Source organism: Pseudorca crassidens, chromosome 16, assembly GCF_039906515.1.
Source record: "Pseudorca crassidens isolate mPseCra1 chromosome 16, mPseCra1.hap1, whole genome shotgun sequence".
NCBI classification, from domain to species: Eukaryota; Metazoa; Chordata; class Mammalia; order Artiodactyla; family Delphinidae; genus Pseudorca; species Pseudorca crassidens.
This window is the reverse complement of record NC_090311.1, coordinates 82857867-82873802: the sequence shown is the minus strand read 5'-3', so window position 1 is coordinate 82873802 and position 15936 is coordinate 82857867. Positions and strand designations below refer to the sequence as shown.

Genomic DNA, 15936 nt, shown 5'->3' with positions numbered 1-15936 from the left:
GGGAGGGGGACGTGAAGGGGCACTTTGACTGAAGGCCCGCGAGCAGTCCGCCCCTCCGGGCTCACTGACACTATGGGCACATGTCCCAGGCCCATGCGCTCCTCTCCACTGCATCCCCCCCAATGCTGAAAGGACCGCTGATGACTTCCTGTCTTCCTTGCCGCCCCAGGAGCAGCAGTGGGTGAAGAATAACACCCGCGGGGGGGTGGGGGGGGCAGGCCCCGTCTTGCTGCCAGAAAAAAGAGGGCTCCCTGCAGCTCCCATCTCTACAGATCCAACTACCCAGACTCCGCTGGCCTTGAGATTTAAGAAGAACGTGTCTTCCAAACAGGGAAGAGGATTAGACGAATGGGGATAACGTTTTAAATCGCCCATCGGGCTCGGTGAACCCACGCAGCTGCGTTCTCCTAACGGGGGAGGAAGAGAATCCAGCAGCCCACGGGTTTACTTATGAAAACAGCCGATCTTGCGTGAATATCCTTCCTGGCTGTTGTTTTACAGAGCAGTCTCCGTGCGCCCAGGAGGGACAGCCAGACTCTCAGCTGGGACGCCTGTCTTCAACCCCGGCCGCCCTGCCCGTTAGACGCCCCTGGGGGCACCAGGCCAGACAAGGCAGTCAGAGTCCCTGCGGATGGGGGGCAGCCATCCGTGAGCAACGTGGAGACAACCTCCCCGCGTGTCAATCATCACAGGGGAAGCCCAGGAGGTCATGTGGGAGGGCTCACAGCCTCAGATGCTTCTAACAAACAGGCGAAGAAATCTGTCTGCTCTCGGAAAACTTCAAATTCCATGTCTAATTATTTTCTTCCCACTGGAAGATTCTCCTCCATCCTCCGCTAATTCCCCGTGCGGGGAGGGCCCAGGCCAGTGGCCCAGCTCTCAGGGAAGCCTCTGGCGTCCTCACTCAGCACCCCACCAGCCCACATGCTGCAAGCGGGTCCTGACTACGTCATGCGGCTCTTGGCCCAGGAGACAGGGACACCCACGGTGTGGGGCAGGGAGCGGGCCTGCAGGGCACACGGATGCCGTGGGGGGCAGTTCTGGGAACCCCGGCGGCCATGCACGTGACACTCATCCTGGGACCCGCACGAGCGGGCCAGCGGGTCACCCCACGCTCTGACACGGGCACCCATTGTGCTGGGTTAAAGTGCGTCAGCGCCAGTTTTCTCCAACTTGACTCCACGGCCCCTCTTCACATAGTCTGACCTCTCCACACGGAATTCGCTCAACAATTAAGCCCTGAGCCCCGTTGGGACCAGCCTTACAGATGAGTAAGACGCAGCCCAGGCCGGCAAGAGCACAGGGTCCAGGCTGAGGCCGTGGGTCGGAAGCTGTGGGCTCCCCATTACTTGAGAGGGTTTTGCTTTTTTTCTTTTTTTTGGCTGCGTCAGGTCTTAGTTGTGGCACACAGGCTTCTCTCTAGTTGCAGCATGCAGGCTCTCTAGTTGAGGTATGTGGGCTCAGTAGTTGTGCACGGGTTTAGCTGCCCTGCGGCAGGTGGGATCTTAGTTCCCCGACCAGGGACTGAACCCACATCCCCTGCATTGGAAGGCGGATTCCTTACCACTGGACCAGCAGGGAAGTCCAGAGGAGGTTTGGTTTTAAGGGCAGACATCAGATCTGTTGCTAAGCAACAGGTCTGCAATTCCAGCGTCTGGAGTAGCTGAGTGGGGGCTTTCTGTGTTTCTCCCGAGTGGACTGGATATAAATCCCAGATGTAGGATGAAGTGAAGGCAGATACAACCTGCCATGGGGCTTCCTGACTCGGCCCAGGTCTGTCTCTATAGCCCCATTTCTGCCAGAGCCCTGGAAGGCTTGCCCAGTCTTTGCAACAAACGAACCAGGCATCTTAGCACTGAGGGGAACTAACACCTTTCTGAGGCCCGTTGTACTGCTGCCTGTATTAATGCACACAATTCTCTGCCCAGCTGGAAGGGGCCACGTTACAGACTGGGGTGGGGAGTTCAGACTTCCTAAGAGTCTTAGTAGGAGCTGTGCCTTGGTGCTGCGGATTTAACGTTTGTGTCCGCCGCACCCCAAATTCCTATGCCGAAAACCTAATGCCTGAAGTGATGGTATTTGGAGGTGGGTCTTTGGGAGGTGCTTAGGTCATGAGGGTGGAGCCCTCATGAATGGGATTAGTGCCCTCATAAAAGAGGCCCTACAGAGCTCCCTAGTCCCTTCCACCATGTGAAGACACAGGGAGAAGTCTGCAACCTGGAAGAGGGCCCTCACCCGACCACACTGGCACCCCGATCTTGGACATCCAGCCTCCAGAACTGTGAGCAGTGAATTCCTATTTATAGGAACGATAAAAGGATTTATAGGGTGGTCTATAAACCACCCACTCTGTGGTACTTTGTTATAGCAGCCCGAATGGACTAAAACACTAGGAGGACTCCTCGGATGGCCATGGCCTTACCACAAAGGACACAAAGAGATGTGCCCGGAAGACCTGAACTGACCTGTCCCCCAGACCACGAGTCTGGTCTCCCTCCAGACCTCCAGTGCCCAGCAGGGTGCAGGCAGCCGGCAGGTTGGCATGACCTGTCCCCCCGGGGGCGGGCCCCCCCGCCCGGCATCCTGTGCTCTGTGCTGCCCGCCACACGCCTGCATCCCCAGCCTTGCCCACCACTTCTTGGGGGCGGGGGACTGCGCTCAGACTCGCTCCCCACTTGCCAAACCTTGCTTTTCAAACTCCTCAAACAGGGTCAGGCTGGTGATGCTGGGCCCCGTGAAGATGATGTAGTTCTTCCCGGCCGCGGTCCGGCACAGGCTCCTGGCCACCATGCTGTGCAGCTGTGGCTTGTTCTTCAGCGCGTCCAGCCCATCAGGGCCCCCGCCTTCCTTCAGGTGGACGTAAATCTGCATCAGAAACGCACAAGGGTCAGTGAGCTCACAGAAAGGTCGGGCAGGGGTCCAACCATTCTGGAAGCACAGGCTTCCGTCTTCAGGCCGGGTGCGTGGGAAAGCCACTCCTCCCCGGGCTTCCGGTTCCACAGTCCCCACTGATCCCAGCATCTCCGTGGCCCACAGAGGCCACCAGTCACTCCCAAGGCTGCCCATCAGCTGGTGCCTCAGCCCCAGACTCTGCAATTTAGAAATGTCAAGGTAAAGAAGGGAAAGGTCAAACTGTTACAAGTAATGAATCTGGCAGCTGGGATCAAAAGCAAACACATCCCCCCATTCTGAAGCACAGGAGTCAGTTCACGGTAAACAGAAGTAAAGGCTACTTCACCTGTAAGAGATAAACATATCCGTGCACATTCTGTTTGAATACAGCTTTTTAATTCACAGAGCACATCCACAATTACCCCCTTACTCTTTACAGTAATCACCGTGTGGGCAGAAGGGGTAATATTGACTTCATACTGCAGAGGAGGGGACAGGATCAGGGATTTAAAACTCACCTGACGTCCCAGGACCAGCAAGGATATGCTGCAACTAGTACACAATAATTTTAAATTCTGTCCGTGAACATCCTCGAGGAACATCATCTAAGAGGTGGGTGCAGGAAGTGGGAACGGAGCCAAGAAGCGTGTGGTCCTCCCTACGGCTGACTGAGCCACGCAGAATTATCATATGGGTATTAACCACTGACCTCCTTCAGGGAGAACAGCTCTTCTCATGGAATGTTCTGGGTGCCTTTGCTGGCAGCGGTTCACAGACAGTGTGCCCGTCACACTGATCAGGGACCCTGACTGTCCTCCGAGGCACAGAATTGCTGAGTGCAGGCCCGTCCGTGCAGACTGAGCACAGCCGAGGGCGGGCACAGGGAGGACCGGCAAGTCCACGGTACCGCCAAGTCCACGGTACCGCCCTCAGGCAAACGACTGCGGACAATCATTTGCAAAATACAGTGTCTCAGGTTCCTGAGGCAGACGAACAGCAGGCGGTGTAGGTCCTTCTCTAAAAGCAGCTCATCCTCCAAGGCTAATTCTGTCCCGAATACTCATCTGAGACGTCCCCAGGGAGGATCGACTTGCCCGCAGCCCAGCAGGCAACAGCGGGATCACGCAGCAGGACCCCAGCACTTCATTTTGGGGTCTTTACGCCTTCACCGCCTCACTCCCAGGAGGAACCTCTCTGATAGAGAGTAAAACACCGACACAGAGAAGCCAATCGTCTTGGCCACGTGTCACGTGAGGTTGCGACCGAGCCAGGACATTTCCTCAGAACCCGCCTGCTCTCCTTCAGCAAAGCCCAGTCCTGCGGCTCCCACCATGGGTTCTGCACCGAGGCCAGCTCCGACTCACGGCCCCTCCCAGGTATCCTGCCTGAACTGCTGGCACTGCCACGCTGGGCACTGTATCCCCAAACCTACCTGGGGACAGCTAGTTTTGTCCCGTGTGTCCCTTGAAAAGCAATCATCGGGCTACACACACCCAGGATTCTCACCAGGAAACAGAAGATGTGCTGCTGGAAACTCTCAGGCCAACCCTGATGACACCCCATGTGGCTTCCAAAGTCCCCTGAGAGACGGGCAGACCGTGGCATACTCGGCCCGAGGCAGGCAATATGTCGTAGGATGAAATGCAAAATCCTACAGCCAAGTTCAAAAACTTAACTGCATCTAGTACAGGATGCAAGAAACGTGACTTAGCAAGAATATTTTTGGAAAACAAACACTAAACCCTTGGAGATGGCCAACTGCAGGCCTCAGATACCATGACTGGCCTAAGTGATCATGACCCGCATTAAAAACCAGGGTGGTGAGCATCTCATCCTTCCCTGGTCAGGCGTAAAGAGAAGGGTGGTGGTTGGCATATTAGTTTGCTAGGGCTGCCATGACAAAGAACCACAGAGGAGCACAGAGGACTCCAAGAACTTTGCTTTGGCTAGAGAGCTGTGTCATGGAATGATGAAGAGCTTTCTAAGGCAAAACCAAGATGAATGTATACAAACAGAAAACAGATCTGCAAGCATCAGAGCCCTTACTAACACTCAGAGCTGTCCAAACACTGAATGGGTGGCCTCAGAGAGGCTCCAGGACAAGCTGGTGGCCGCTCGGGAGGTCTGAGCTTCAAGTACAGGGGGTGTATGCCAGTGTCAGAGGACGGTTCAGAACCACACGGATGCCAAGTTCAGGTGCCCCAACAAAGCGGCACATAAGACCCTGGAGCCAGCAAGGCTAAACGTGGCCATCGCAGGGCGAGCGACACCAGAAGCATAACCTTGCCCTGGAGCCAGCAAGGCTAAACGTGGCCATCGCAGGGCGGGCGACACCTGAAGCATATCCTTGCCCTGCGTCAGTCCTAACAGCAAAGGGTGTCGGAGTCTGAATTCAGAGAACACCGCTTCCCTCCTGGATCTAATAATACCCTGGAGAGAATCACGTCTTTCTCACCAACCGCTTTCCCAGCTGAGGCACTGCGTGAGCCAGGGCCTTATAAACTCGTTTCCAGCAATAAAGCCAGTGTTTTGGAAGGTGGGTTATCCAGGCTCCCGGATAGGAGATGCTTTCAAAACATCACCCCCCCTGGATTTCCAGACCCGACTCAGCTGCACAGACTGGTGTCCTCCCCTGTCCCGCCCCCGCCCTCTTTGGAAGCGTGGATGTCCTCGGGGTCGGCGGGTGGGGAAGGGGTGGCACGCAGGGGCGCTGAGGACCTGCCACAGTCCCTGTTGGGACAATGCTGGGAAGGGAACCGGGGCGCCTGGTCAGGGGACAGTGGATCCCTCACACGGCCCCGAGGGACTGGCCGCTTCTGCTCATCATAAGACATGCACCAAGATATGTGAGCCAGGAACTGAAGGCAAGGGAGGACCGTCCTGTCTCAGACTCACCCATCAGGGCACAAGAGGGCCGAGGCACCAGCTCCCACTTAGCAGTGATGTGCAGCCCTCCCCAGGACCCAGAGCTGCGAGACATCCCCCGAGGTCGTGTCTCAAAGTACCTCCCCTACTTGCCAGGCCACGGGCAAGGTGGCGCATGCCCCCTTCAGGGCAAACGTCGTCACTCCGCAAAACAGTGTGGCGTCAGGACTGCGTTGTGACTTTCGTGGGCCCTTTTGCTTCCACGGGCCTCTTCCTCCATGAAAAAGTATTTGAAATTATATTTTACAAGTGCATTGGCATACAGAGAAGTATTACACGTCGAAGCACTTCCTGCAACTTACAAGTTCGTTATTTTGTCCCTTCTGATTTTAAGAGAAACAGAAACACCGTCGCAGGCCCCTGAAGTGCTGTGGGCCTCGGCACTGATCCCGTCGTGCTGTGGAGCCGTCGGCCCCGGGCGGGTGGGCAAGGGAGGAACACACGAAGGCCGTGAAGCGGTGGCCCGGGCGGCAGGTGGTGCGGGTGGGATGCGCGGGCCCTGGCGTGGTGGCGCTGAGGGCCGTCCGGGCAGCAGCCACGCACAGAGGAAGGTGGAAAGAGGAGACGGTCGGGCGGGCAGATACAGGGGAAGAATCGGCGCCTGTGGGTGCCAGGGGCTGAGCCGGGCCCCTGGGTCGCCAGCATTGGGGGGCGGGCCGCGGAGGAGGGGCTCACAGGGAGGCGTCGAGGGGATGGGGGGGAGGGCACCCGGAAGAGGAGGGAGGGCTCAGGAAGGCCCAACAGCCCGGCTGGAAAGCAGTGACCGGGGGGGGGGGGGGGGACACCCGAGGACGCTGGTGACTCCTCCAAGGCCACGGGGCTCGACGCAGAACTGAAACAGAAATGCTGTTTCTAACTACACGTTATTTAAAATCCGGTCTAAAGGACGATTTCTACCTTCACACACACAACTGTCCTCTCCTCACGCAACTCATTCAGTATTTCCGGACAGATATCCACACTCAAATGTAGACACACTGTGCACTTGCCGCCTCTTTTCTGCTGGGTCACGAGTCACCACAAGCCAAGTGGCTTATACAACACCTGCTGGCACTCCGGCTCTGCAGGGCACCGTCAAGGTTCTGCTCAGGGTACTTCGGGGCTGCAATCAATCAGCATCGCTGGCTGTGTGAGCCCCGTCCCCTGCTGGCCGAGCCGGGGGGGCTCTCAGTTCCTAGAGGCCCCTGCCCTCTCCCCCCAGGGGCCCGTCCATCCTCAGAGCCGGCAGTGGAGACTCTCCCTTGGGTTGAGTCCCTCCTGTGCTGCACGTCCCTTTGCCAAGGAGAGCCCTGTTCCCTTTAAAGGCTCACCTCGTTAGGTCAGGTCCACCTGGGATCATCTCCTTTTTAAAGTCAGCGGGTTTAGGACCATAATTATACCCGCAAAATCAAATTCCCTCCACAGCAACACCTAGATCAGCGTTTGAGTGAAGAGCTGGGGCCATTACACGGGGGTGAGGAATCTGTGGGCGTCTTCGATTCTGCCTGCCACCCACGGGGGCACAGCGTTTCAACAGCCGCGTGCCTATGCACCTGACGGACCCAAACACCACGGCTGATGAAGGCAATGCTCCCCCATCTCAGTAATAAACCCAGCAGGGTGCTGATGATGTCATAAAGTTGTTGATGTAAAAGTAAAGTGGATGATGTCAACTTTATTCCCTGAAAATAGACTGATTCCATGTACAACGTACGGAGACCAGCAGTGAGACCTCCCTACCCAAACACCCCACACGGGTGAGGGTTTGGGAGTGTTCATCACTGCTGGGAACGCTGCCTTGGTACAATCTTTGTGTGCGCGTGTGCGTGTGCGCGTGCGCGTGCGTGTGCGCGTGTGCGTGTGTGCATGTAGATACGTTGACTATACCCTTAAATGGCTATTTTTATATGTTGCAAGTATAGATAATTTGAGATTTTTGTTTTGCATGCTAAACACTCAAGTCAATTTAATAAAAAAAAGACAAGCTAAATATAATTATAGAAGAGCCCCCCATCAGGGTTACCCAAGCATAGGCCCACGTGGAACTCTTATCTACTCCCGAGACAGCCCCACCTCAGTTAGCGCTTGTTAATATGCACTGCATTAAGCCCACACCTGGAGGTGATGACAGCCTCTTCGCTGGGATAACACATTTCTCCAAAAGCCATGACGTGTGGTGGTGTTACAGGACCATCTCAGATGACTTAGCTTCGTATGCCCACACAGGCAAGTCTGAACACTGGTGTTTCCCCAGATTCCAGCCAGTCCCTTCCCAAGGAGTAGACACTCAGCTGCTGCATCAGGAGAAGGGGAGAGGTATGGGGTCAGACGTCTCCCTGTTCCTATTAGGAAATCTGGAAGAAGCCTGAGGCCAAAAAGTGGCACCGATAGGAGTCCAAGGAGGGTCTTGAATTATGGCACTCGTACTAGAAGGTAAGGTGAGTTTATGTTTAAAGTGAATATAGGGCTTCCCTGGTGGCGCAGTGTTTGAGAGTCCGCCTGCCGATGCAGGGGACACGGGTTCGTGCCCCGGTCTGGGAAGATCCCACATGCTGCGGAGCGGCTGGGCCCATGAGCCATGGCCGCTGAGCCTGCGCGTCCGGAGCCTGTGCTCCGCAACGGGAGAGGCCACAACAGTGAGGCCCACGTAACGCAAATAATAATAATAATAATAATAAAGTGAATATAAAATAGGGTCTAAATAGGAACTTCCCTGGCGGTCTGGTGGTTAAGCCTTCTTCGCCTTCCAATGCAGGGGGCACGAGTTCGATCCCTGGTCGGGGAGCTAAGATCCCACATGCCTCGGGGCCAAAAATAACAAAACATAAAACAGAAGCAGTATTGTAACAAATTCAATAAAGACTTTAAAAATGGTCCACGTCAAAAAGTCTTTAAAAATATATATATATGATCTACAAAAATAGTAACCTCAAAAGTCCCAGCTGAGGGGCACGGTTTCCAATGAAGTGTTAAACTGGGCAGTCAAAAGGCCACACAAGGACTCAACCTGCCTGACCAGCGCCGCTGGGTCAGCCTGGTCCAGCTCCCACTGGTCTGGGTTTGCTTTGACTGAATAACTTTAGCTGGTCTAAGATGTGAACCTGTACCCCTGAGTTGGATGAATGAACCTATGACTCTATGAAAACAGTCATAAGCTCCCATGGAATCTTACCCCAACTACACGCCATTGCTCCAGCTGCTGAAGACAGGCGGCCGATCGTGTGCAGATGTGAAAGCCCGCCTTAGACAATCCCATCACACCCCGACAGAGGCAGCCCCACCGAGCACCCCCACACACCCATACACCGCGCTGGCGGCCAAGGAAACGCCACACACCTAAGTGTGTAATTGCTGCCTCGTTGGCTTTTCAAGCGTTCTCTCTCTCCGTCCACGCACGCAGAGAGCACCGTCACTGTACAACAGCCCCTCCTCCAGCAAGGAGGGGCACGGGGGGGCTCCCATCACTGCGTAAAACGGAATGTGCGGTTGAGACCGTTCCCCTCTGAGCTACAAGCTCGTTTGACAAGTGTCGTTAGGGCAGAAAAATGCATCTTTCAGTTGCCAAGCTTTTCACTTTTCCTGTAAAAAAGTTCTTCTTCCTCCTAGGATTTATTGACTTTTTCATATACAGATTTAGAAAGAGAAGGAAGAACATTTATTGATATATGATATCATACGGTATTACATTTTGCCCCAGGATGTTATTACTAATGTTGTGTATTTTTTATTGACATCGTAACAGAAAGAATCTTAGGAAACATGGAGTACAGCGGTAATGCCTTGGGAGATGCCTGCACCACGTGACTGTCTATCTTAGCCCTACTTCTGAAATGCCCCAAGACCTCGAGAGGTGGGATCTAGTTCATCACCGCCTCCCCCAAAAGAACACTGGTGACAGCTGCCGTCACGGATGGACTCAAGGGTCATGAAGATGCACCAGCTGATGCCTCCACTAAGCTGTCCCTGGGCTTTGCTGGTCTTGACCACTGGCCCTACTTCTCTCGCAGAACAGACGAGAATCGAGCTTTTCCATGGCTGGTGGAGGGCATACCTGGGGACGGGGAAGTCATTCCTCGGGGACTACGGTGCACAGAGCAGGTGTAGGCTGTAATCCCAGCAGTGGGGCAACAGCACAGAAGTGCAGGGGCCGCACTCATGGAAAGCACGCGGAACAAGCACGTGGAGATGGGCGGGGCTGTCACCCATGCGGGGGGACGGCCACACGTGAGAGCCATCAGGTTTAAAGGATGCTCACTCCTCTCGCGAGGAACGGAGTCTGCCACCAGGAGACGATGAGGGCAGAAGTCCTGGATCCGATGGGCAAAGCCTCTGCCATTTAGCGGCTTATGTGATTTGGGGCCAGTTAGTTAATTGCTCTGAGCCTTGACTTCCTCATTTGTAAGGATAGTACTACTCTCTGTACCTCGCAAGGCCACTGTCTTTACGTGCAAGTCGTGTGCACAGAAGTGATTTTTTTTTTATGGCAAAGCTCCATATCTGTGCTGTAGCCTCGAGATACATGGGGCTGTTTTAATTTAAATTAGCTGAAATTAAGTACAATGAAAAACTCAGTTCCTCAGTCACACTGGTCAGGTACGCAGCAGGCACATGTGGCTAGTGGCTGCCGTGGTGGAGCCCACGGGTACAGGACATTCCATCCTCACGGGAAGTTCCACTGGACGTGCTGCCTTACGCCATCCTTGGCTCACCAGCCTGGTTTTCCAGCAAAGTCTCCATGCCATCACCCTGTGGATGGTTTTTACTACCAGTGTTTTCTCAGGTCACCTCTCGCCACGACCACGGCCAGGAAGGGCTTGTGCACTGAGGCCGTTCTCTACCCCGTCTTCTCCAGCACCTTCGGTACTACAGGCCCTTACAAGAACCTTGCTTTGTTTTATCCCAAAGCTCAAATAATCGGTGAGTCCGTCTTTCAAAATGACGGATTGCGGAGGAAACTCTAATTCGAAAAGATACATGCACCCCAATGTTCAGAGCAGCTCTATTTCCAACAGCCAAGACATGGAAACAACCTAAATGTCCATCGACAGATGAATGGATAAAGAAGAGGTTGTACCTATATACAATGGAGTACTACTCAGGGACTTCCCTGGTGGTGCAGTGGTTAAGAATCCGCCTGCCAATGAAGGGGACACGGGTTCGAGCCCTGGTCCGGGAAGATCCCACATGCCGCGGAACAACTAAGCCTGTGCACCACAACTACTGAGCCTGTGCTCTAGAGCCCACGAGCCACAACTACTGAGACCGCGAGCCACAACTACTGAAGCCTGCATGCCTAGAGCCCACGCTCTGCAACAAGAGAAGCCACAGCAATGAGAAGCCCACGCACCGCAACGAAGAGCAGCCCCCGCTCGCCACAACTGGAGAAAGCCCGCGCGCAGCAACGAACACCCAATGCAGCCAAAAATAAATGAATAAATTTTTAAAAAAAGAATGCTTTCTTAAAAAAGAAAAAAAAAGAAATACTACTCAGCCATAAAGAAGAATGAAATAATGCCATTTGCAGCAACATGGATGGACCTAGAGATTATCATACTAAGTGAAGTAAGTCAGACAGAGAAAGACAAATATCATATGATGTTGCTTATATATGGAATCTAAAAAAATGATACAAATGAACTTATTTACAAAATAGAAAGAGACTCACAGACATAGAAAACAAACTTATGGTTACCAAAGGGGAAAGAGGGGGAGGGATAAATTAGGGATAAATTATACACACTACTATATATAAAATAGATAAACAACAGGGACCAACTGTATAGCACAGGGAACTATATTCAATATATTGTAATAAACCATAACAGAAAAGAATATGAAAAAGAATAGATATATAATGGAATCACTTTGCTGTGCTAACACAACATTGTAAATCAACCAACTACACTTCAATAAAAAACAACAACGGATTGGAGGAGAAGGTGGCTCTGCACCCCTCACATGAGTGTAGTTCCTTGGGGAGAGGGCCAGGGTTTCATCTGGTCCAGTTAGTGCCTGACGCACCTACACGGCACTTACATTCTTTGCTGTCTCTCCTTCCCTATATGGTAAGAAGGGCTGGGCAAACTAAACCATTCCACAGCATGAGGAAGGGATTAGCGCTCAGCCACTTGCTCAAGGACACTCAGGTCTGTGACAGATGTCCTGTGCCCCGGCCAGTTCCATCCTGGGACATAGCCACATTCAACCTGGACAGGATTGAAGCCAGCATCCCGGCCACTGCACAATTAAACAGATGGGTATATGTGCTGCCCAGTTTTTGATTCCACAAGCAAAATTCACTCTTGTTAATTAATTCCATTCTGAGCCTCATTTTTCAAGCTAATCCGGTTAGTTTTAGGTCAGGAGCAATTCACTAGTACACAAAAAAATTAAAAGTCAAATAAGAAAAAAAAAAACCTTCAGTGCAAAATCCTCAAGTTCTTTCAATATAAAAAGCATGTCTCAAATAAGGGAGACCAGTGACAATTTGAGGCTAGAACATCAATCACACAACAATCAAGTCGGGTAAGAAACAGAGACTTGGTTTTTGTCTAAAGGGAGAAAAGTTATCTCCCTGGGACAGACCATACCCTAGTGGTCCAGAGGGTGGGCTCCGGGGTGGGGAAGGCTGGGTTTAATCCCAGGTCTGTCCCTTTAGGCTGAGACTTCGGACGAGGTAGCGAGTCTCTCTGGGCTTTGGCTTCCTTACCGTGAAACAGAGGCAGGAGCACCCCTACCTCCCAAGACGGCTGTGAACAGAAAATGAGCACTGCACGTAGAGTGCTTAGTTGTGGAGCCTGGCCCGCGGCAAGCGCTCCACGGATGCAAACTGTCATTTTCTGAACTGCAGAAGCAGCTCATAATCTACTGATTAGACTGAAGGGAGGAAAAGGCTCCAGAGCAGCTGGTCCAGCCACACCAAGTGTGCGGCCCCTCACAGATGCTCCCAGGGTCTCCTGGACACCGCCGGTGACGTGCACGGGGTCAGGCGGCAGGGTCCCCTGGCCTGGGGGCTCCATTTGGCTTCCGGCTTCTGAAGCCCAGTCTCTGGTGTAGGTGCACTCACTGAACGGTAGGACCACGCTTGCCATTTAGAACGGCTCTGCCCCCGCTTGGCACCCAGCACTCAACCCTCTAGAGACTGTCCAGTTGTCCTCTGCAGGCAGAGCACCGGCCCTTAACTAAAGGTCCCTCACGGGCCTCCCAGGCCTCTGCTCTGTGCCCCGCTCTGCCCGGTGCTCTCCCAGCTGCCACCTCCGGCTTGGGACCCTGGGTCTCACACTGCAGAGGCAGGCAGCCTATTTCAACACATTCAAATGGGAGAATTCGGCGCTTTTGACCATACCAGCTTTTTTTTTTCCATTAGTAGACTCTTTTCTTTCTTCCCCAAAGAGTCTCAGGGCTGCTCTTAACCACCGTAGGTCAACACAGCATTAACTAAACTGTGCTCGTTTTCCCCACTTTATTCTCAATCTTTCTGACGTGGTAGAGACAGAACAGTCTCTACAGAGAGAGTTTCCTCCTGTGCCCATGGAAGGGTCACAGGCTTCCAAGGTGAGGGACCTCAGTGTCGCCGACTAAGAACCCACGGACGCCCGGTGACACGGCTTCCCCTGAAACTGGACATGCCCTCTTCTGTACAAACCCCTCCTTGCACCCCTCAGCTCACTGGGAGCCATGGACGAGGGCACAGGCGGGGACCTCAGCTCACAGGCGGCACGGGCCGGAGGACCTGCTGGGGTCGGGGCAGCTCTCGGCAGGCCTGTAACTCACCAAGAACATTCTCTCCAGTGTACCACATGCCTCTGATCTGGAAACGGCAGTGGTTTTGCAAAAAGAAGGCATCAGCCGCGGTCTCAGAGCACAGAGCTTTGTACCCGAGGAGCAAGCGTGTCTCGGGATGGTCAGAGCCTCACGTCACCAGTGATTCCCCCACCTGCTCGTTCCACTGCCGTCAAAACCTGGGGTCACAAAGCCTAAAGATCCTCCAGGGGACCCGCGACAAGTACTCCAGGCCGTGGGCGCCTCCGTCAGCCTCGAGGATTCTCCACTGTGGACAGAAACGCCGCGGATCACCTGATTCTCCGGAAATGGACACTTCAAAGGTGAGTCACAGAAACACTCCGATGGGTGTCAAAGACGCCCGCCCGTGTTTGAAAGAAGATACTGCATGGGCACGCACTGGCCCCGAGCCGGGTCACCGGGTGTCTCCTCTCCCTCCCTGAAGGGGTCCTGGGAGCGGAGACCGTGGAGTAGGGGGCCGGCCAGCCCTGTGGCTCACATCCCTGCCTCCATCTATCATCGCCTGGAGATCTGGGGTAAATGACTCAATCTCTTCGGTTTTCCCAGGTGTAAAGTAAGGACAGCAAGACGCCTGTCAAGGTTGCATCCTCTCAGTGGCCATGCTCAGGGCTGGCCTGTGGCGAGTGACACTGGCTCTCACCTGTCAACCTCAATCCCTGCCTGCACGGTCCACCTTCCCCTCTGGGGCACCCGGGAGCCTTTCTTAGCCCCACAGGCGCCACCCTACAGCCTCACAACATTCCACACACCCCTCACACGCAGGTCACACTGTACTCAGGGATATTTTTTAACTTGCTTTTTTATTGAAGTGTAGTTGACTTACAGTGCTGTGTTCATTTCTGCTGTACAGCACAGCGACTCAGTTATACACATATAGACATTCTTTTTCATATTCTTTTCCACGATGGTTTATCACAGGATACTGAATATGGTTCCCTGTGCTGTACAGTAGGACCTTCTTGTTTACCCATTCTATATGTAATAGTTTGTACCTGCTGACCCCAAACTCCCGATCCTTCCCTCTCCCACCCTCCCTCCCCCTTGGCAACCACAAGTCTGTTCCCCACGTCTGTGAGTCTGTTTCTGTTTCATAGATGACGTCAGTTGTGTCACACTTTAGACTCCACATATAAGTGATATCATATGGTATTTGTCTTTCTCTGTCTGACTTACTTCACTTAGTATGATAATCTCTAGGCCCATCCCTGTTGCTGCAGATGGCATTATTTCACTCTTTTTTATGGCTGAGTAGTATTCCATTGTATCTATTACTCATGAATATTTTTCATACTTCCATCTCTCCTATGAGGGAGGCCATTAGGGCTCCATTCACTTCTGGGTCTTCAGTGCTGAGCACAACGCTAATCCCATAAAGTGTGGTTAGAAAACAACCTGCACTTAGGTTTTCCTTTGTAGACGTCTTGTTTTCCCATCTATTTTGTAAACTCCTGATTATAGGGATGTCTCTGACTTCAGAAGAAAAAAAAAAAGCTGGCAAGCCCCTTAGGCTCTAGAGAGGGAAGGCTGAAGAAGCCGTGGTCCCTGCCCTCTAGGAAGCCAGGGAGCCTCAGACACAAACAGGCTGTGTGAGTTAGGTGGTAGCAGAAATCCCTCTGCAGTGGAACCAACGGGATGGAGACAGAGATACAGAGAGAGTTCTATCCATCTATCCATCTAGCAAGAGATAGAGGTATTTATTTCAAGAAACTGATTGTGTGATTACGGAGGTTCGTTAAGTCCAAAATCTGCACGACAGCCTGGCAGGCTGGAGACCCAGGGCAGAGCTGCAGTTCGTATCCAAGGCTGTCTGCTGGCAGAACTGCCTCTCCTTTCAGTGAGGTCAGGCTTTTTCTATTTAGGCCTTCAACTGATTGGATGAGGCCCACCCACACGAGGGAGGGCACTCTGCTTTACTCAAAGTCCACTGATCTAAATGTTGTCACCTAAAAATACCTCCCCTGGGACATCCAGAATAGTGTTTGACCAAATATCTGGGTGCTGTGGCCCAGCCAAATTGGCACGAAATTACCCATCACACCCTCTGAGCCCTGCTAACGTCAGAGGGTAAAGCCAGAAAGGCCGGGTCAGAAAAGAGGTGAAGCAGAGCAGGCATTCACGGGCACCCTGCAACCGCCCCCTTCCCCTCCCCCCGGCACCAGAGCCACCTGACAACAGACTGCCCAAGAACACTACACGTGACCGCAAGCGCCTCTCCTGCACGGAACGCAGACGGCCCGCGCTGGGGCCAAAAGCCGAGCACATACCCTGTCCCGGCCACTCACCTGCCCGTAACTGGGAGTCCCAAAGGCCCAGCAGGTAGAGCAGCCTGACCAGAGT

The 15936-nt window shown here is 53.4% G+C and overlaps 1 protein-coding gene across 3 annotated transcripts in view; it reads right to left on the bottom strand.

Annotated features, from left to right (window-relative positions):
• Positions 1–15936, bottom strand: part of PGBD5 (piggyBac transposable element derived 5) — a 113167-nt gene that overhangs the window by 33614 nt on the left and 63617 nt on the right. For all 3 annotated transcript variants that reach the window (XM_067711131.1, XM_067711129.1, XM_067711130.1), the window contains exon 4: positions 2685–2865. In XM_067711131.1, the coding sequence (XP_067567232.1) occupies positions 2685–2865 (181 nt within the window). The remainder of the gene's footprint in view (positions 1–2684; positions 2866–15936) is intronic.